A 20,433-nucleotide genomic window follows, 5' to 3' on the forward strand; every position below is an offset into this window, starting at 1 on the left:
GATTAGTTAGCGGCATATTGGACTGCCAAATACCGGGTACACTCCAAAAAGGACATCTCACTAAGATTTAGGCATCGCAGCGGTCCAAACTATAGGAGGTTATCTGGAAATTATTAAAACCTTAAGGATCAGATTGAGATAGAGAAACTATTTAGGGGCGAATTGAAATTGACTCAAACTTATAGAAAATCAGAAAAAATTATATAAAAAAAAGATCGAGCTGGGATGCGAACTCGGATGACAAACGCCATTACCAAATTCACGACCAAGCCCGCCGCGACTGGCCGTTGCCCCGCCGTTGCGAACAGCTACTCTCGGGCTGCTATTATAAACTCCGGGTGACAATCTACACTCTCAGTGAGAGCTACTAATTCCATTCGAAATCTCCGGGAAGGGAATTTCCTCAAAGCTGGATCGTCAATTTGATTTCAATGTCTCTGATTGATCGCCATCCCTGAGCTCCGGCAGCGGATCTCCATTGCCCGTGGAAATCATGTCGCAGCAGCAGCCACAGCAGCAGCAGCATGTTCACAGTAACAGCAGCAACAGTGTCACTATACCAGTGAGCGAGGTTTACTGGTCTCTGGTTGATAAGGCCGACAAGAAGTTCTCTAAGATCAGGGACTTGCCCTACTATGAGCGCCACAGGTTGGGTTCCCAATCTCTCTTTCCCTTCCGAGAAGCAATTTCATATGTCCCTTATATGGTTGGTTTGTGTGTGTGCCTTTGAATGCCAAATTTTGATGAAGTAGGGAAGATCAGTGAAACCGGTGTCAAAGAAGAATCCTTACAATTGGGTTGCGAGATCCCCAACTTTGATTCTGTTGTTCCTATAAATGGTGAATCAGAACTATGGGACTGAACTTATCTGTGAACTATTCGAAATATCTTATCTCAGTGTTTTTTTCGAGAAGAAATTTATCTGTCCGGGTAATTAATGGATGCTGAGAACAGTGGCAACTGTTTGATATTGCTGTTGGATTGTTGAGAGAACTCTGGGTTCCTTAGAATTGTCTGCTAATTGGTGGCTTGTGCGGGGGATGAGTTGATGAATCTGGATATATCTCGTTGCTTTATTGTTAGGTACGATACATACTTCTTTAAGGTCTTTAAGGTGTACACGGAACTGTGGAAGTTTCAGCAAGAAAATAGGCAGAAGTTGGTGGAAGCTGGGCTCAAGAGATGGGAGATTGGCGAGATAGCGTCGAGAATTGCCCAGCTCTATTATGGGCAGTATATGCGAACTAGTGAGAGAAGCTACTTGTCAGAGTCTTATATATTCTATGAGGCAATTTTCACCCGGGAGTACTTCAGGGAGGGGCTATCTCAGGATCTCAACTTGGCTAACAAACAGTTGAGATTTCTCGCGAGGTTTCTGATGGTGTGTTTGGTTCTCAATAAGAGAGAAACGGTGCATCAATTGGTAACTCAGTTGAAGCTGTTGCTTGATGAATGCAAGAGGACGTTTCAGGTTTTTTACTAGTTTAACTTAAATTTCTTATTATTATCGTAATTTATTTATTTATTTACTTCATGTCAGTACTCATTATTTGGCTTTGGCAGTATAAATTCTTTTCATTCCGATGTAGTTTATCTTTTTGGGTTTAGAGAATAAGGATTAAGCGTGAAAGTTTTACTTGTTATGATGACTGATGTGAAAAATAAAACCTCCCATTATGTTAGAGAAAATCCTATCTCAATTCTTCATAGTGTGTGATTCTTGGGAATCAATTTACAGTGGTTTTTGAAGTATGGAGTCAGTGTAGAATAGGCACCGTAGGAGTTAGTGCCCTTGACAACTCGAAGGGGGCAAAACGGGCTTGATAATGTTGATGTGAGCAAAAGCTCTAGTTGTGGAGAAGATAGTACCTACCCTTCATATTGTTTTTTTTAATGAGTAGAGAATTAGATGGGCCTTTCATAGGTTCAAAAACCTGAGGACCTCGTAGAAGAGAATTGATGTAAGAATCACTGAGCAGCTCTTTCGTAGATTTTCTAGATTTTTTCAGCGATCAGAAGCGGAAAGTGCAGAAGTGTTTTTTCTTTGTAGCAAATATGATTAAAGAAAACACAAAGATTGATTGAAAATCTACCCTGCTCCTTAAGTTTTAGGTAGATAGGTCAAGAGAAAAGTGGAAATGACTGATGAAACTTTATGAACAACATAAGAATAGAGTTTCTTGAAAGTGAAAATGGGTGAAGGGAAACAGTTTTTATAATCTTGCTGAAATTATGCTAGAGTTTTCTTCATGACCAAATGCCATATAAATTTTGGTGTCTATATTTCTAGTAATGTAACAGTTTTTGTCATGCTCTGTAGGATGTTTACTTGTTTTAAGGGTGAACTTTTATATTCAAGTGAGCATTTTTATGGTGCTTACTTTTTCCATATAATAATAATGGGGAAGAAAGAGGGATTGAGTCATGTAGGCAGATCCAGAGTAAGTAGACGTAAGATGTCACTATTGAAATGAGAGTTGGCCGTTGCATGATTTCTGAGTGATTTTCCTATGCAGGCTACAATAACTTCTGCAGCCACTTAAATGTAATTTGATGTAAAGCATGCCCTTTCTTTTCATTTCTTCTGGTAACTGCATCCAGAAATTGCTATTCAAAGCCATTATTTGCTATAGACCAAAAGAGCAATGACTTAAAGCAATTTTGTTTTCAGGAAACTGACTTTAGAGAATGGAAGCTCGTGGTTCAAGAAATTGTTAGATTTCTGAAAGCTGACACAGCCTTTATGAATATCAGGCCTTTGAGATATAGTCTTGTGCTGGATCCTCACCCAGATTCTCTGCCACGTGCTAGTGCAGCTGTTACAACCAGAACTTTAAGATTACGCAATGCAGTACTTAGCAGCTATCACAATAATGAGGTCAGACATGCTTATTTTTCTTTCCTCTATCCACTCAGATTATGGAGATTACTTGAAGTCATTAAATCTCTTTCTTTATTTCTCAGGTGAAGTTTTCTGAGCTCACCATTGACACATTTAGGATGCTTCAGTCTCTGGAGTGGGAACCCAGTGGTTCATTCTATCAATCGTCTGGAACTAAAATGGGAGCCTCTGGGCCTAGTCGCACTAACATCTCTCAAGATATTGTTGATCATACTCTGCCTCCTAACCCGCAGAAAGTTGTTTTGTATCGTCCATCCATGACCCATCTAATTGCAGTAAGTAGACCTAAATTTACTTTCGGGTTTTTCTCAATCAAATTAGTGAATTGAGTTACTTTGCTTTGCTATCTATTAATAATCATATGATGTTGCCTCTGATATGGACTTGGTGCAGCTATATGTGGAGAAAACATGCCCCTTTTTCATTATATATAAATAATTTTGTCATGACCATTCTGGAAGTGCTTATCCATTTTATAGTCATGTAGGTGCCATTTCCTAGGAAAAACTCCACAGAAGCATGTATCAGTGAAGTAGTATCCAGTGTGATGAAAAAGTTATATTGCTTGAGCATTTATTGTTCATAACATGCTGTTATTTGCCAGCCTTGAAGTTCTCTGTCATTCTCTTTCTCATTGCCCACCCAAAAGGTTACAAAGAAGGGGTTAAGAGTTTTCTTCTTTGTTTCCTAAGCCTTCAAATTACAGCATTATATTTCTCTACTCTCCAGGGCCTGCTTCTGCCAAATCACAACAAAGCCTTGCATGGAAATATGATGTGGCATTAGAACGCTGCTATTTCATTATCCCTCTGAGCCCATCCTGCAGCACCTTACCTTTGTCACAAATGAGATTCCATTTCATCCAAAATTTTTACAGAAAAAAAAAAGAAAACTGTAGCATCAGTCTGAAGACTAGCCTTGTTACTAATAAAGCATTTTGTATGTTATTATACTTCAATACCTGTTTGTCCTAGATTGAATTGGACTTTTGATTGATCTAGGTAATCTGAAATTGTCCTTTGTTGGCTTACTCGAGCTAAGTTCAAGCAAAGATAGCCTTTCCAATTTGGGCAGGAAGAAACCCAAATTACCATCCCCTAGGAGTTCTTCTGTGGTTCTAAGAAAGAACTCTGCGAAACTGGGCCTAGCCCAGTCTGTGCTTTTGACTTGCTTGGCTCGTTTTACTCTGGCATGTGCAATTGTGTAACTTAAAAAATGTTCAATTGTGTTTTAGTTGCCTACTTCATGGCTCATAAGAATAGATTATTCAGACCCTAGTCAAATGAACGTCAGATATACTTGAAGCTCGCCTTCCCAAAAGATGGTTTTAATTATCTTGTGGTTTTATTTAATTACTTAATTTTGCATATAGCAATCAGTATCTTGTCAACACAATCTGTCAAGTATTCATGTCATCTGCTATTTCTGGATCTTAAACTGATGCAATTAATATCTATCGGACAGGTAATTGCCACAGTCTGTGAGGAACTTCCTCCTGACGGAGTTCTTCTTGTATACTTATCAGCTTCAGGTTGCAGCCATTTTGAAACTTTTCATCTAATTATTCTTTTCCCTCTTAATGATAATATATTTAAGAGTTTCTTGTTCCTATTGTCTTGCTAATTGAATTAGGTTTAGGGCCAACTGCTCTTTCATCTCTAGCAGGCGCTGAAACATTTCCTGATGCAGCAAATAAAATTGTCAAAGACTTCCAGTCACATACCATTTCTTCAGATGTGATTTCAAGCATTCCACTCGGGTCTGTGACAGAAAACCAGTCTGTGCCTACACAAATGAAAGTGAATGGCTTGAGTAATAACTCTTGTCTACAGTTTGGCAGTCGTGGAAATGGAGGTAGGTTTTAATATCTCGTCAATTTTTCGATATCACAGCATCGTTTTAGTGGATTTCAATTTTTCGATATCACAATTTTTCGATGTCATTGGTGTGATTATTGGAGAAAAATGAGAATTCTTTTTATGCACTAGCTTTCAAACTTTAATCTAGTATAGTTCACTTCATTTTTCTTTTTTGGATGAACGTTCAAACTTTCATTTAATCAAAACGTTATGTACAAGGTGTATGCTTCACTTTGTTATTATTGGACTAAACTCAGGGAGATGTGCTTCTTGGAGAGCTTTTATAGGTTTGCTTGCTGTGAATTCTTCTCAGATGCTTCTACACATAGCTTGACTGATGAAGTCTTTAGAGTAATAATATCACTGTCCATGCCTTTGTTAGAGAGTTTCCGACCAGGGTTCCTTTGCATCTCTGGAAAACTGCAAGTAAATATCAATCCTTTGTGGCAAAAGTGAGACCTTCTAATTAACAAGTATATAAAACAATGCAGGTTTAGATTGGTTAAAAACGCATTGTTAAAGTACATCTGAAAGAAAATACAAAAAAAAAAAAAAAAGAGCAAAAGAGGAGCATTTTTGAAGGTGTGGGGATGGTTTATTATTACTAAGGAGTGGCTGCTTCTCTTTATGTTGTGTTTAGGAGCATTCCAGTAAGTCCCAAGATCCAGCTCTAATTTTGTCCTTAGTTTCTTATTACCACTTCTGTGAATTGGTTTGACCATTTTGTCCTTAGTTTCTTATTTTTTCCTGTTGGTTGAGAATATGTTATTAATAATTATATTGAATTGTTTAAGTTGTGTGGGAAAAATGTAATCAGGCATATAATTAATAATGTAAATAATGACAAGAAAGATATAGTTTCTTTTTACTTAATTTCAAAAGTCTAATAAATTTGCTTGTCTAGACATAGAATATGAAATTCATTATACTATAGTTTGCTGGTTAAATGTCTGCAATCTGTAATCATGAATAATGGATTATGGCGCACTGCTTCAAAAGTCTGATAAATTTGCTTGTCTAGACATAGAATATGAAATCTGTCGTTATACTATAGTTTGCTGCTTAAATGTCTGCAATCTGTAATCTTGAATAATGGATTATGGCGCACTACTATTTTGATATATTTAACACAAATGATTTCGTCGCGGTGGCTGCAAATCTGGCTAATGCCACCAGTTGACTAAGTACAAGTTCCTGTTTTTCATCTATCATCTTCCAAGAAAGTTAAAGATAAGAGCTGTGAGTGAACTACTTCCAGTTAAACGTAAACTTTTTTTTTTTAATGATAAAATGACCGGCAGGTGTACGTGAAACTTGACTATGTAACCTGTCTTACTTCAAGAAGGTGGAACTTTCTTTTTGTAATTTTATGTACCCCCTTGGATATGAGTTACCTAGAATTGTAATTTAATTGTTTGATAACTATAAGAAAAAACTGGATGAACATTTAGAGAATTATCCAATGTTTGACCATTAACCTTTGAGGTACGAATTGGAGATTCTTTTTATTTTGGTTCAATTCCTTGGTTGTTATATCAAAGTCCAACTGGTGACCCCCAACAGGAGGGGTGAGGGAGGGGTTGGGGGGGTGGGGGACTGACCAAAGCAATTGGAGCTTATTTAATGCCATTTTATCTGTGGAGAATGAATCTAGTAATAAGCATTTCTGAGGCCATTTGAAAGAAAGGGCATGAACAATGACTGCTATCTGTGATAAAATTTCCATTTCAACACTCAAACAGTTCTTACTAATTTTTTTCTTTCCAGGCTCAAAACAAAATCATGTGTTAGGGGGCAGATTGTGTACATTTGGAGATCTCTTAGTGAGGCCTTTAAGATTACTATTTCAGAAAGTAAGGGTAACATCAACCATTCCATGGTGATGCACTTCTCTTGCTTAGTCCTCAAATGAGTTATTTTATCGTTAACCTACTACTTTTATTTTAGTTTCATGTGTGTTGAAAGATTTTGTCTTTTGGGTTAGAACCTATCTGTTTCTCCTTCTGTTTGATCAATAAGCCCATATCTTGCCATCTTTCTTCGACTTTCAGTGTTCTAGGGATTCTCTACCCGTGGCAGTTCTAAGGAGGAATTCATATTAGATCATTTCATAATTCCAATTACAACATAGGCTGATGAAAATGGATAATTGTTTCAGGCATTATGGGCAATCTTTATGTGGAAAGTGTCAATTCTAACTTTTGGGTATGTAGTCAATGAAATTCACAAGATGAAAGATCAGATCATTTCAAGCTATTATTGAATTTTAATCTTAGGTTTGTCTTCGTCTACACATCGAATGCTTCTTTGAGCTTTCATGCTGATATATCTGGTTGATAGCTCACCTTTTGGTTAAAATCAAATGTCTCAAGACCAGACTGCCATTTTTTAGTTTGCTTATCTGTGTATATGCTTGGGCAAGAAAAAATGTCATTTACCATTGATATTATCTGCTGACAGACTTGCATATTTTCAGGTTTAAATTGCGTTTATCCCTCTGACTTGCTTCCATTTACTAGGAGGCCACTCTTTCTTGTAATTGACAGTGAGAGCAGCATAGCATTTGAGGTGAACATATTCTTTCCTGAAGATGCACAAATTCCATTAACTGTGTCTGTTTGTAGATAAAAATGATTCGTGGTCACATAAACTGGTGTTGAGTTGCTGACTAAAACCAAGTTGGTTATCGCAAATTTGTCATACTGATACTAGGTGATGCATTGCCTATTGGAATTTAGCTTGATATATGCGTATATACTAGTTGGTTCCTGATATATACTTGTGATTTTTTTAACAACTTCTTGTGATGAGCCATCATTTTTAGTTTTAGGGGGCCCTGCCTTGTTTCTCTTATCTGTTCTGATTAAAAAATTCCTATGACAGCTTGACATCTACCATCTTGCAGTTTCTTTTCCAGACCCTAGTCTTGCTAAGAATCGGCCTTTGCTTCATTTACATTCATAAGATAAGAATTAGAGTGGCAGATAAACTTAACTCTCCTTATATTGCTGCACAAGTTCAGTCTTTTGAGGATGGCTTGTATTACTTGGAGGAGACTTCAGTTCCTCAACAGATTCTTCTGCTTCACTCCCTCTGGATAGATCTTCCTTCCTTTGGTTGCGTGAACTTCAGCTCTATAAGACTAAATTATTAGTGTAACAGTTTTCAGGGATAAGATACTGCTCGGAACTCACTCCTTCAAGAAATTACTCAATAGCAGTTTCTAAATGTGTTCATATGTTTTAACATTAAACAAGTAATTATAGCTTCCCATCAAAAGTTGCACCAATTTTCCCGCTACTGGGCTTTGGAGAGCTGTATGTTTACAGTATCAAATAAAATTTTTAGCTGTTCCTATCTTTTTTCTGGACCAGAATCTGAGTGCTACTTGGATTTTGGGCAGGCTATCTCTGGAGCGGAGAAAGGAGAACCAGCTGCATTGCTTTTATCTCCAAGATGTTCAGCTCCTATGGGTTCTAATGATTCTTGTCGTCATTCTAATGGATCTCTATTTACTATATTTCTCACCGCTCCACTGCAGGCCTTCTGCATATTAGTTGGCATTTCAAGTTCGGAAGTTGATATGGTATGATTAAGTCTGTCATTCTTGCTTAAGGTTTTCTTTTTATGGTTAAATCATTTGCCAAGAGCATAATCTGCAGGGTGCCTTTAGCAATGCTGAGAAGCTGCTTTCTTCATCGCTGAATGACTGGGGCTTGGCTTTGGCAGCATGTGATTCTCTCAGTCCTGTCTGGGTGCAGATTCTAGGTGATCCTTTTTTGAGGCGACTGCTGCTGAGGTTTGTTCAGTGTATTCTATTCCATACTTACTGGTTTTTGGGATTATTTTCATTATTTGGCCTATGTGAAGTTAAAAAGTATTCTCAAGTTATTTAATAAATTTATATGGTCTCAGTTGTCTTTACTTATATTTGCCCTTCTGTTGCTCTATGATATTATTCATAGGCACCTTGGAAAAGCCTATGTGCTGAATATTCTGTTCAACTTACATTTTGGGGTCCTGCATCTTGTGAGTCTTCGTTACCTTTAAACTAGGGATATTATGAGCTTAAAAAATTTAATTTGTCTTCTTCCCTAGCTTTTTGGAAATGCCTCCAGTCTATTAAATTTTCTCTTGAGAACTCGGTTGTGCTCGGATATGTTATTTCAGAAAGGAATGGACTTATGTTCAGTGGCTTTGTGGTGTGTACTCGGGGAGAGTCTTTTAGATTCATCCTATGGTTGTTATGTTCATGAGTGAAACTTTTCGTGGGAGATGCAGATTCTGGAAGTAATTGATTTTTGATGGAGAGAAGTAGGTAATGTATACATAAGTATGGAGAGGGGATGAGGGGGGAAGGTGGTTGTGTTGGTGTTTATACCCTGAAACCTGGATGTGGAGTGAGCTCATGACGATGCAAGCTGACATTTATATTTTCACTGGGTAAATGAGTCTGACAGCAATTCGCTCCCAAATATTAAGTGATCCTCTATCACTTAAGAGTTTACGTGGCTTATTCGCATCTTTTCAACACTCTGGAGCATGATACCCCATCCCATTGTCCCATTTACCCTGTAATTTATCTTGGGCACGACTTCAGGCTCATCTTAGAATGCTACAATTACTTCTGTAAATTGTTAAGTTAGGGATGATATAATTGATGGTTTGTGATAAAGGTGGATATTTTTAACTGACCTTGCATTTAGCATAGGGAATTGTTAATTACCTGGACCAGGAAAAATTCTTGCCTAAGTATACAAAGAGCCCAAGCATACAAGATTGCTGTAAACCATTCTAATCGCAATTTTTGTTGTCGGCCCTACATTGATTTTGATGGGACCCATGGCAGTGGACTGCTGTGATTGGCTTGATGTAAGACAATCTTATTACACCAGGTCCAGGCAAGATTTTGGGCCTCCCTTGGGACCCCTGATGGTCCTCTACATTTGGGCCTTTTCGCTTTGTATAGATTTTATAAATCTGATCTTAATACCAAGACAATCAAATCCAATGTGGCTACTGTACCAGGCTGGACTTGGAAGACACGGTTTGGAAAATCATTTTGATGAAGAGTAACTCATGTTCGGGAATCTGGCATTCTTTTGCGGAATCATTGTTCTTCTGTACTCTTTTTTCTCACTTGAAAAAAGATTATGGTACATAGACCATATAAGTTTATGCTCAAGCTTCCTTTTCATCCTTCTCACTATTTCCTTTTTCCTTTTTATTTTATGTCAGATTCATATTTTGTTGGGCGGTGTTGAGCCTGTATGCCCCGACTTACAGCAAGACGGAGTTTGTTCCCCATTGTCTACCTCATCTCCCTGAGAATTTCACACCTAAAGCTGCTGCAATCCAAACAGTAGTTCTTCAGGTCGCAGAAACCTTTGGTGCTGCCAACAAGTTCATATTCTCAGGAGTTAAGACTGCAGAGTCCTGACAGAGAAAGACGAAATTGGTTTCGTCTTCCTCAAGTTCACGTAAAGTAAGTTGGTGAAAACTGAGGTTCACGGTCCTATTTGTTTAAGCCCTTGTGGACTTTTTGATGGTTCTTGTTTGTGGGTGAGATTTGATGAATGTTTTGTGTGATCTTGAGTTTTTTCAGATTGTAGTTAAAGCTAAGTTTATTCAAGGATCTTGCATTCCCATTGGATTTGTAGAATCGTTGTCTCCTGGAAGAACATGGAAAGAAAATTAATAGAAAGATATCTTAACTCAGGGAAAGAACAGAAAATTACGTTTTCTCTTCAGTGATTTTACAGCAATCCCGGTAGGTTGGTTGCTGTCAAGATCTCTGGGATGTATATTGGTTTGTGTTTCGACTTTGAGAAGAAAAACACAGTTTGGAGTTGTGATCCATTTGAGATTGTTGGTTGCATCTATGCAGTATATATTTCATTAAATTGGTCTTTCCGTGGGGAGCTATACGTAATGTTTGCTAGCAAATTTGTGTTTTTCGGAGCTGGACTTAAAAGTTTGTCGGCAAGGTGGTTTCATTGTTGATCGGGTTATTGATCGAGAGGCAGATTGTAAGAGGATTTTTTTTTTTTATGTGACCCAATATTATCTGGGTTAGATTTGTATCTTTCTAGTTGGCACATATTTCTACTATTCCCATGATTGGTTGATTACCGTCACGGTTAGTGGATTTTTCTGTTTTTTGTGATTCTTATTTGAATTGCGCTTGATAAAACTTAATTAATTATCTAAAAGTCAGTTAATAATGTGGTGCTAGTTGAAGAAAATAAAGGGGAAGGGAAGGAGGAATGAAGATGAGAAATAATTTTAGAATGACAGTGGGGCTTGTAACTGCGGGTATCTGGAGACTTGGGTCTGGCTTGCATCATTTGTCCCCTGACCCTGGCTCGTGCCCTGTTACGAGGTGGATGTACTAGGAGAGCTGCGGTAGAAGCAGAGGGGGTGTAGGGAGCTACTGTGGCCCATGGAGGTGGAGACGTGGAAGCCGCTGCTAGGTTGGAAGAAAAGAGGGAGGAGCGTTGGGCCTTTTCACAACCAACACTGCCCCATCGAGGTTGCAAGCGATTGGAAACTGTTGATTTGAGAGGTAGCTGACGGCCTTTGGGGTCACATACAGCCTCGACGGGAGCTGTAGTGTTTGGTAGAGAGGCCCATCGTCCCTCTTACTGCTTTGTGGTGGATTATTTTAATTTCTTTGTCTTACTACATTGTGGTTATTTTGAAAAATGAGAAATTTTGGGGCCATTTGTGAAAGGTGGAATAAGAAGGTGAAAAGCACTTGGCAAAACGTCATTGTTCTGTTATGTTACCAAAAGGGTTAAGAATAATGTAGAACTCCGGTGGTCGATTCCAAACTTGCTCCCAGTTAGTTTGATAATCCCAATATCTATATTTGGACTCTCACTGTGCATTTGTGTCGAAGCATTTGTGAGAAGTGAGCTCGTTGGGTCTGAGTTTGGCAGCACCGGCTTCTGTAAATTACATTAGGTCTTTTGGTTATTCTACGCAGATGGAACTGGTGTTGATTATTTAGTTCATCTTATATATTTGTGACTGAACACGAGAGTCTGAATATTGTACAGCGGCAACGATAAAATTACCACTACTGTTGCCCACATTTTTACAAAAAAAAAAATTGTAGAAATCCCTTTTCTTATATACTAGAAAAAAAATGAAAAAGTCGCATGTCATGGCAGATTAATTTTAAAAAGAAATTATAGTTTGAATTTAGTTTAGATTAAATTAACATAACTCTTTAAGATTTTTCAAATCCTATTATTTATAACACATAATACCATTCAATTTTTCTCGACAAATCAAATAAAATAACTAATTTTATGGTGAATTACTCCAATGGTGTAAAACCTTTTTGCAATGTAAAACGCTGTTTACCTGAAAAAAAAATAATAATAAAAAAAATCTAATTACAAGTACCTAGTGCATGCGGCTATTCCCAGTGACCTGATCCCCTGTCCATGCGGCGCATCATCGGGAAAGTGAGAATGTCAGTCCGCACAGAGATAGAACAGCTATAACGCCCCCAATTACTTGTTTGCGGGCTAAGAAGATCCATTTGCTGCAGATTATGGTCCACCCAGAGATACGAAGCCTCTAAAATGCCTGGAAGTCAATTAATATAATTAATAACATATGGGTAGTTGAAATCTCAAGGGATTCGAAATTGTAGTTAATGTGTACTCAAGTTTGCATCGAGATCTGGGTTCAAATCCCCTTGGGGCCACTAGAGTGCTTTTGGGGTAATTATCCGTTTCGTGTGCCGCCAGGGGTTCACGGAGCTCTGGGGATTAGTCGGGCGAAACCCGAACACTCCGGATTAGCAAAAAAAAAAAAAAACATTTGGGTAGTTGAAATTGATATAATTAGGTGGGTAATAGCTGAGTTATTGTGTCAGGGAAATGGGGGTATCGAATGGACGAATTTTGTTAATGGTTAGCTGGTATATGTGTGAGTTTCAATGGTACTCTATAAATAGGGCCTTAGGATGTAAATGCAATGTTGAATGTTGAATGCAGATTTGGTTATTCTCGCGCGCGCATGTGTGTATGCTCGGTCTTTTCAAAACCTAACGTTTATGTGTAAAAATATATGAACGTCCCTTAACATTCGAGGACTTACTACGTGCTTTTGAAAATGACATGTTAATTGTATTCTAAAAGGAAATCAATTCCTCCTAATTATCCATGTTCACAGTGCAGTCTAAGGATTTGTCTGCTTTTAAAACGGTATTAGTTTTACATACGTACATTAGTCTTTATTATTAAGATTTGATTTTTCCTAAACTAAAGCGATCAATCTCTATTACTCAAAAAGAAAAATGATCAATGTTTATTCACCGTTGACGAAAAATAATTAAATAGCGGGTACAATAAAAAGTCTAATAAAACTTGCGCATAGCGCAGACATGTTATCTAATATTACAAAAGAATTCGGCAAAAAAAAATCTAATATTATAAAAGAGAAAAGAACAAATATGATAGCATTTCCCTTCCAATTTTTTCCATGATGAAATAACTTAACAATCATTTAATTATGAGAATTTAAAGAATAAACATGTAACCAATTATAATATATAAAAGTTGAGCAGCAATGTCGTGGGAGCTCCATTACCGAATTCTCAGCTCGTGGTCGATCGACTTTTTGACTTCTCGGACTACATCATCGATTCATGTATTTGTACATTTTTGCATTACTACTTTGTAAGTACATTGTACGTATGGAGAATGCCAAGAAGATAAAGAAACTACAATTCAATCTTTCCATTTAGGGAAGATTAAATATGGCTCAAGGTGTCCATCAAGAACATGCATCAATCAGGTGACTATCTCGATGAGGCCGATCGAGGAAAACCACTAGTCTCATACCCCCTATAAATACAACACAACCCTGCCATCATAGACATTCACAAGTAGCAATCGGACTCAACTTTGAACCATCTGATCTGAAGAAGAAACAAGCCATAATGGAGAGGAGAAACTCCTGCTCTTAGACTATATTATAGTATCAAGAAAACATGTAAATGAAGACCGAGCTAAAAAAGGACCAGGACATGAACAATACAAAGAATTGGAGGAAAATATATCCGATATGTAAATTTATTTTTTGTTTATTATTTTCCTAACTTATTATCTATTTAATAATACTTATTGTTATTATTATTATTATTATTATTATTATTATTATGATGTGCGCGGACCATTCTCCTAATTATATACTATTTCTTCGTAATAACTCTCCACTCTCTCATTATTTATTATGTTTTTCTCCCTCTCTCGTTCCTCTCTCTCTCTTCCCTCAAAACTTGCAAATCTCTCGCCCCGCATTTTCTCCAGACTGCATCCCAGTTCATCCTTTTACTACTTTAAATTAATTTTAGTTAATATTTTAATTATGGCAAAAAAGTATTTTAATTAATAAAAAGCTTTTATTTAATTTTAATGAAAAATCAGCACGCATATTAGAAAATTTATGAAAGAATAATTATATTTTCTTAGAAATTTTACAAAAAAATAAGAAAAAATGATGACAGCTCGTGCGTACTGGATGCGGTCTTGTATATATCTATTGGATAAGCAAATCGGTCATCCATGATATACACGTGAACGATAAGTGGAGAAGCTTAAAGATGTGTCCGGAAATTAATTGAACAAAAGTTTAGGGTGTAATGTGTAAATATGCTCAAAGCAGGGGGAGTTTGTGAAATGAAGTGAAACTTCACTGACTGACATCAAAATTCTCCGCCCTGAATTCAAATTGGGGGAAGATGAAGAATCAGAAAGTCCCGCTGGCCCCTGGGCGCGACCCCCGGGGCTCGTCTGTCCGAGCGCTGCGTCTTCCGATTAGGGGAAATCCGGTGAGAGACGACGAGCTACCGATTCCTCCTCCGTTACGGCGGCGGAAGCTTCTTCATCTTCTTGATCAGGTCAACCCCGTCTTCCTTTCTCTCTCCGTAGCTTTTAGTCTGAGAACATGGAGAAGTCCGGTGACGGAGGCTCTCGAGGCATTTCCGGTCAAGAGAAATCGGCCGTGAGAGTTTGTGTGATGTGCGGCAGGAGAAAGGGTGACCGGATGCTGGGCTGTGCCGAGACTGACTGCCCGGTTGCATTTCATGTCAAGTGCTACCCCAGGGAACCCAAGTTTGATCAGTCGGGCAAGTTCTATTGTCCTTATTGTTCCTACAAAAGAAAAACAGCTAAGGTTGAGGAGTTGAAGAAGAAGGCCACTCAGGCCATACTGGTCCTTTCGGACACTGTTGATGTCGTGGGAGCTGATCGTGGCAAAAAGAGGCAGAAACAGTCCGATGCTTCTGTTTCCATCAGGGAGAATCAAGGGAATGTTCCCGTTTCACCGGAGAAACAGGCTAGTGCTACTGCTTCCGGGAATGGAAATCAAGGGAATGTTCCTGTTTCGATGGAGAAACAAGCTAATGCTACTTCTTCAGGGAAGGAAAATCAAGGGAATGTTCCCGTTTCGCCAGAGAAACTGGCCAATGCTTCTGCCTCCGGGAATGAAAATCAAGGCAATGTTGGTGCTTCACTGGAGAAACAGGTCAATGCTTCTTCTCCCAGGAATGAAAATCAAGGCAATGATGCTGTTTCACCGGAGAAACAAGCCGATGCTTCTGCTTCCAGGAACGAAAATCAGGACAATGATGTTGTTTCGCCAGAGAAAGCAGGCTCTACTGCCGGAAAAGGCCCTTGCCTTGAAAAAGAAGTCGCTGATGCAGACAGGTCAAGTCACGGGAAACAATCACCCAAGGAAGAGTGAGTCCAGTTAGAAATAGTTTCATACACTAAAGCCTGTTTTCTTGAGTGAGGTGTTTTGCTGAAAGTTAATGGATTCTGTGCTGCTTTCGCTTTGCAGGAAATATGTGGTGATCTCAAAACCGAGGCGGAAGAGATTGAAGTGGACTCTTCAGGAGGAGGAGATACTGGAGGTAGGACTTTTTTGGTATTACATTTCGGTTCTGAACATAAAGAATAGGAAACGGCTTTCTTTGCTTGTAAAAACTAAAGACACAATAGGGGACACACCGTTGCCAAATGCACTCTTTCGGCTGTTTACTAGTCCTTTTATGTAATTCTGTAATGAGCGGATTAATAACTTTGGAACATTGAGTACAATGCTTTTTACTTATCAGGTCAGGTTTCAGTTAATATTTTGGAAGAAGGGCATGAGTTCAGTAACTCTTTTTGTTGTAATAATATTCATGTAAAGATCTTATGTTTTCAGGAAGGAGTATGGAAATTCTCTGACAAAGAAACGAAGTCTGTACCATGGAGGAAAATATTAGAATTTGGGTCGGGAACATTCCATTCAACTCGCACCCCTATGGATCTCAAGGATAAATGGAAGAACATGTTGAGAAAGAATATGATGGTAAACGTTTGATGGATATATTTGTTTCCTATGAGAATTGAGTCTCTTTATTGTTGTCGTTCTATCTTCTTTGGTTTTATACTCCAATTAACATACTTCCTATAATCATCTCTTACCATTTTCCTCCTTTCTGCATCCTTTCTGTCGAGCCGTCCAATGACCATCTCTGGAACCATATTTACATTACTTGCTTTTGTTTTGTTTTTTTTTTTTTTGGATAAGTCATTACTTGCTACTTAAGTTGAGCAGATTATACTCATTATAGGAAAGATTGATACATGCAGGCCTACCACATATGGCTAAAGACCCAATGTGATTTGTCAATGCACCAGAATCATTCAAAGTTAGCTTAAATCTGGTTTAGGAATTCCCAGCAGTTCCGGTTCAATTTTTTCTTACTTTCTGTTTGTGCAAAGCAGTCTGCCAATATTTCCGTTTTCTGAGCAAGTCTCTGCTTTAGTTTGCCATTCCTTGAGCAATGTACTCAATATTATACAAACAGCCAAACAGACATCTAAGTATTTTTCGAAACATGGATGATGATAAACCTACAGGATAAAAGATAGAAGCTGGTATTACTTGCCACGAGTTTTTTTTTTTTTGGACGAATGGTTGTTCCTTCCTCTGTCATCATTTTTACAGATGTTAAGCTGATTTTCCTCCTGTCTGCTACCATCATGAAAAGTATATGGACAATGTAGCACACTTCATTATTTAGCTGGTATTTTTCATATTTATGTGTGTGTTTTTCATGGTGCAATATTGTATTCATGAATTGCGTAGGACAAATCTTTGGGAAAGGGACCAGTTGAGGATGAAAATGGGGAGGTAAGCTTCACCCTGAACCTGTTTGCTCTTCTGTATCTGTGTTTCCGTTATTAATATGAGAATATTGATGAACAAAAGATTGCTTGTGACTGGTGTGACAAATTATAAATTGCGTGGCGTTGCATTTATGCTGTTGTTCTTAGGAAATTCCAGATCGAGAGAATCCAAGGCAGTCCTGAAAATGGTGGGGAAGATGCAGGAGTTAGAGAGGAGAGGTAGCAGAAGAAGCAACTTTTTGAATTTCTTTTGGCTTGAGAATGTGCAATTGACGGAATCCGTAGTTCTACCGTATGGTCATTCTTCTTGTATGTATTGAACGACCATGAAGTATGGTATAAAGCTAGTGTTGCACTTTTGTTTATAATCAATGCAACAATGCGCAGCTATTGCAAGTTCTGTCCATAGGTTATTTTTTGTTGGAACAGGCATAGTTGGCTATACGAGCTGCTTTTGTGATCATCTATGTACAGAATCTAATATATGGTATGGGATGCTGGTTCCAGTTCTTTTGTCCATGCGTTGGTGGTATTACTCGTATTAAATAGACAGGTGCATTTAGAAATTTTCTAGTTTTACTTTTTCTTTTTTTTTAGTAGGTTCCAGTTTTTACTTTTTCATTCCCATGAATAGTTGTAGTTATCAGTAAGGTTTATTGTGCCGAATAATTTGGCTTGTACCTAACGGGATTCGAGCTGTTTATATCGTAATTATCTCTTGGCTCTTATTTTAAAATTGAATATTTTTAATAATTCTTACGAGAAAAATAGATTTCTTTTGGGGAATGAGAATCAAATATCTAAAGACTAAAGCAAAATCAGTAGAATTATACAAATACAAAAGCCAGAATGCAGAAGGAGAAAATCCTCTGATGGTCAAATTATAAAACTTCAATATGTTAAATTGACCTTCTAATTCTAGTTAAATGAACTTTTTGTGTATTTTATTTGCATCACAGTCGATGAGTTTTAGTTATTTTGTATATATATGTATGTATTAACATAAAGCGGAGACATGGTGGATGGTGGATCCGATTTCATCACCTCAGAACGTCCAAATATTGAATGGGATTTTCTCAAATTTTTTTTTGATAATTTTAATTTCTTAAAAGATAATTTATAATAACCCAAATAAAAGAGAATGCTTTTCTAATTTTCTGATGAGTTTTTGTTTGTTAGATAATATTTCTACATGAATCTTTGAATTTTTAAAACTGATTAGATATCTTTTGATAAGATATTGATATAACAAAATATTTTTGAAATTTTTTGAGAAGATTTTGTTATCAACATAATAATTAGTAGTCTTGAATTTTTTTATTGAAGATAAAAAATGAATATCTAAATACATGAATATATTGATATTAAAATAAATTCATATTACTATATATAATTATATATAGATAATATCTATATATAAATTATTTATGTTTTTATCTGACAATATAAGGTTGCACTGGTGATCTTTAATATAGTTATACTGACTTTGTTGGTAAAATTAATTTGTAAAAACCGGTGGTGTAATTATCCTTGAATGAGTGTAATTGTGTAAATACTTCAAAGACTGGACATTATAGTATGCACTAAATTATATAATGTTACCTTTAGTGGACCGACCAAACCTTAACTGAATTAGTCGGAACCCGTTGAGTTTCCAAATACCAAAGTACACACCGAAAAATTATATAATGTTACTTATAAAAAAAAGTTATAATATTACTATGAATATTGATATCTAAAATAATTCATTTATTTAAATCAGCATAACAAATTTCCATCTACTTAATTAATGAATATTTGACAATGAAATTGTAATTTAAGAATATTCTTTTTTTATTATTATACATTATAGATTCGTCAATTGGCTATATTTTTTTCTTTTTTTACGTTCGACGTGGAGAGTTAAAACTCGGGCCATAAATAGTCCATGAACCAAAATACATTTTTATGAGAGAATTATTATTTTTATGAGAGAGTTATTATATATATATATATATTTTGAAAAGTCCAAAAATGACGTATTATATAATTTAATTTTGTTGATAGCTAGCAGATTCATTTGCTATTTTAAAAGTCCACTACAATAGTAAAATACATCAATTCAAGTAAAATTTCTGCTACAAATTATCTTTTTTATAAACCAATTTTTTTTCTAGATTAGATGGTAGTTTACTCTTAATTTATGTAATTGCTTTTCCTATCTTCATATGCTCACTACAGCCCCTAAACCCCCTCCTATTGAATTAATGTCTATTTGAAATCTTTGATTGCTTTCTCATATGATCTTTCTTTCTGCTTCTTTCCCTTTCTCGGTTTTGCTTTTCAAAATTAAAATGATGAGATCAGGCAGAAGAAGAGTGAATGCTCTGCCAATATCGAGAGTAGAGGTGCGCCTCATATTACAAGCGTGATTTTCGGAAAAGTATATTGATCACTGTCAATTTTTAGGATATTTCATATAAGAGTTCTGAAAAATGATGAAAAGTTTGAGAAAAGTCGAAATGTAAAGTTTCTTAGGACTCTAAAAGCAAAATTCTACAATACATTCATGTCCCCATCGATGAGCAATTGACATATTCTTACATTTTTTGGAAAAAATTCGGGTAATTTACTTTTGACTTAACAAATTATGTAGAATGTGAGTATATTACTAAAAATAATTATCTAAAAAATTCATGTAATTTATTTAAATGTATGATACTTGAATTTTTCAAGTAAGTTTTTAGTAGACAAATGCGACTGAATAGAGAAATCGAAGAGATTAAACTAAAGAGTCAATTAAAGATTAAAATAAACAAGGTTGAAATTTGGATTTAGTTACAAAATCGAAGAATTTACTAGGTTCTTAAATCTCTCAACAAAATTGAGTGTTTTAAAGATTTATAACTTCCTAACGAACTCTTGAGTCTAACCATATAAAAAATTAAGGTCGGAATAACACGGCAAAGAATCGCCATTAACCTAGACAGAGGAAGCTAAAACTCACGTATCCCTGATGATTCTCTAATAATTTGCTTCCGGCCTTAAATATTTATATTGTTAGACCTTAGAGGTTGTGTGGACGCTACATGTCTATACAACACAATTTTGTTGAGCAGTTTGAAAGTTAATACCTAGTAAAGTTTTTTATTTTGTGACAAAATTTGAATTTCAATCCCAATTTTGAGCCTATTCCTAATTCTTTTAAGCTTTTGATCGATTCTAAATAGTAATGCCTGCACAAAGTTTTCAAGGACACCAAGAACACTCAAATCAGAGGTCTAAAGTAAGAGAAAGATATACCCGAAATTAGTCATATGAATTGAAAGAAGTGGAAACAAAATAACTTTTTCACCCTTATGCGGCTAGAAAAGTCTTTGATTCATGTGAGAGAGGGCACCGTACTTATTTTTCACTTAGGTTGAGAGGCATTGAGCGAAATTTTGAAAGTTAGGGAGCAAATCTAAAACCACCTCATAGTTCAGGAGGCAAA

At 36.6% G+C, this 20,433-nt stretch overlaps 2 protein-coding genes across 7 annotated transcripts; both read left to right on the plus strand.

Annotated features, from left to right (window-relative positions):
- The first annotated feature begins 220 nt into the window (after positions 1-220).
- On the plus strand, positions 221-10,664 carry LOC116204654 (protein SCAI). Of its 5 annotated transcripts, XM_031536838.1 has the most exons (12): positions 221-648; positions 1,084-1,471; positions 2,672-2,878; positions 2,965-3,177; positions 4,367-4,433; positions 4,535-4,756; positions 6,529-6,640; positions 7,281-7,329; positions 8,165-8,347; positions 8,424-8,560; positions 8,727-8,790; positions 10,000-10,664. In XM_031536838.1, exons 1-12 carry the CDS (start codon positions 494-496, stop codon positions 10,087-10,089), a joined length of 1,887 nt encoding a protein of 628 aa, XP_031392698.1. In that variant the 5' UTR covers positions 221-493; the 3' UTR covers positions 10,090-10,664. The 5 variants fall into 5 exon arrangements, with proteins under 5 accessions (XP_031392698.1, XP_031392696.1, XP_031392697.1 ...); XM_031536836.1 differs by lacking the exon at positions 8,727-8,790; XM_031536837.1 differs by lacking the exon at positions 8,727-8,790 and having other exon boundaries at positions 4,541-4,756.
- A 3,854-nt stretch (positions 10,665-14,518) lies between these two features.
- Positions 14,519-17,480, plus strand: LOC116204657. Of its 2 annotated transcripts, none has more exons than XM_031536843.1 (5): positions 14,519-15,521; positions 15,622-15,694; positions 15,991-16,137; positions 16,921-16,965; positions 17,109-17,480. In XM_031536843.1, exons 1-5 carry the CDS (start codon positions 14,728-14,730, stop codon positions 17,142-17,144), a joined length of 1,095 nt encoding a protein of 364 aa, XP_031392703.1. In that variant the 5' UTR covers positions 14,519-14,727; the 3' UTR covers positions 17,145-17,480. The 2 variants fall into 2 exon arrangements, with proteins under 2 accessions (XP_031392703.1, XP_031392702.1); XM_031536842.1 differs by having other exon boundaries at positions 17,119-17,480.
- The last annotated feature ends 2,953 nt before the right edge of the window (positions 17,481-20,433 follow it).

Source organism: Punica granatum, chromosome 4, assembly GCF_007655135.1.
Source record: "Punica granatum isolate Tunisia-2019 chromosome 4, ASM765513v2, whole genome shotgun sequence".
Taxonomy (NCBI): Eukaryota; Viridiplantae; Streptophyta; class Magnoliopsida; order Myrtales; family Lythraceae; genus Punica; species Punica granatum.

Bases quoted from the DNA above. Each gene is read 5' to 3' on its own strand.
- LOC116204654 (XM_031536836.1), top strand. From the start codon at position 494: ATGTCGCAGCAGCAGCCACAGCAGCAGCAGCATGTTCACAGTAACAGC. The intron at 2,879-2,964 runs GTCAGACATGCT...TTTATTTCTCAG, and splicing joins GCAGCTATCACAATAATGAG to GTGAAGTTTTCTGAGCTCAC. The intron at 3,178-4,366 runs GTAAGTAGACCT...TCTATCGGACAG, and splicing joins CCATGACCCATCTAATTGCA to GTAATTGCCACAGTCTGTGA.
- LOC116204657 (XM_031536842.1), top strand. From the start codon at position 14,728: ATGGAGAAGTCCGGTGACGGAGGCTCTCGAGGCATTTCCGGTCAAGAG. The intron at 15,695-15,990 runs GTAGGACTTTTT...TTATGTTTTCAG, and splicing joins AGGAGGAGGAGATACTGGAG to GAAGGAGTATGGAAATTCTC. The intron at 16,138-16,920 runs GTAAACGTTTGA...TGAATTGCGTAG, and splicing joins TGTTGAGAAAGAATATGATG to GACAAATCTTTGGGAAAGGG.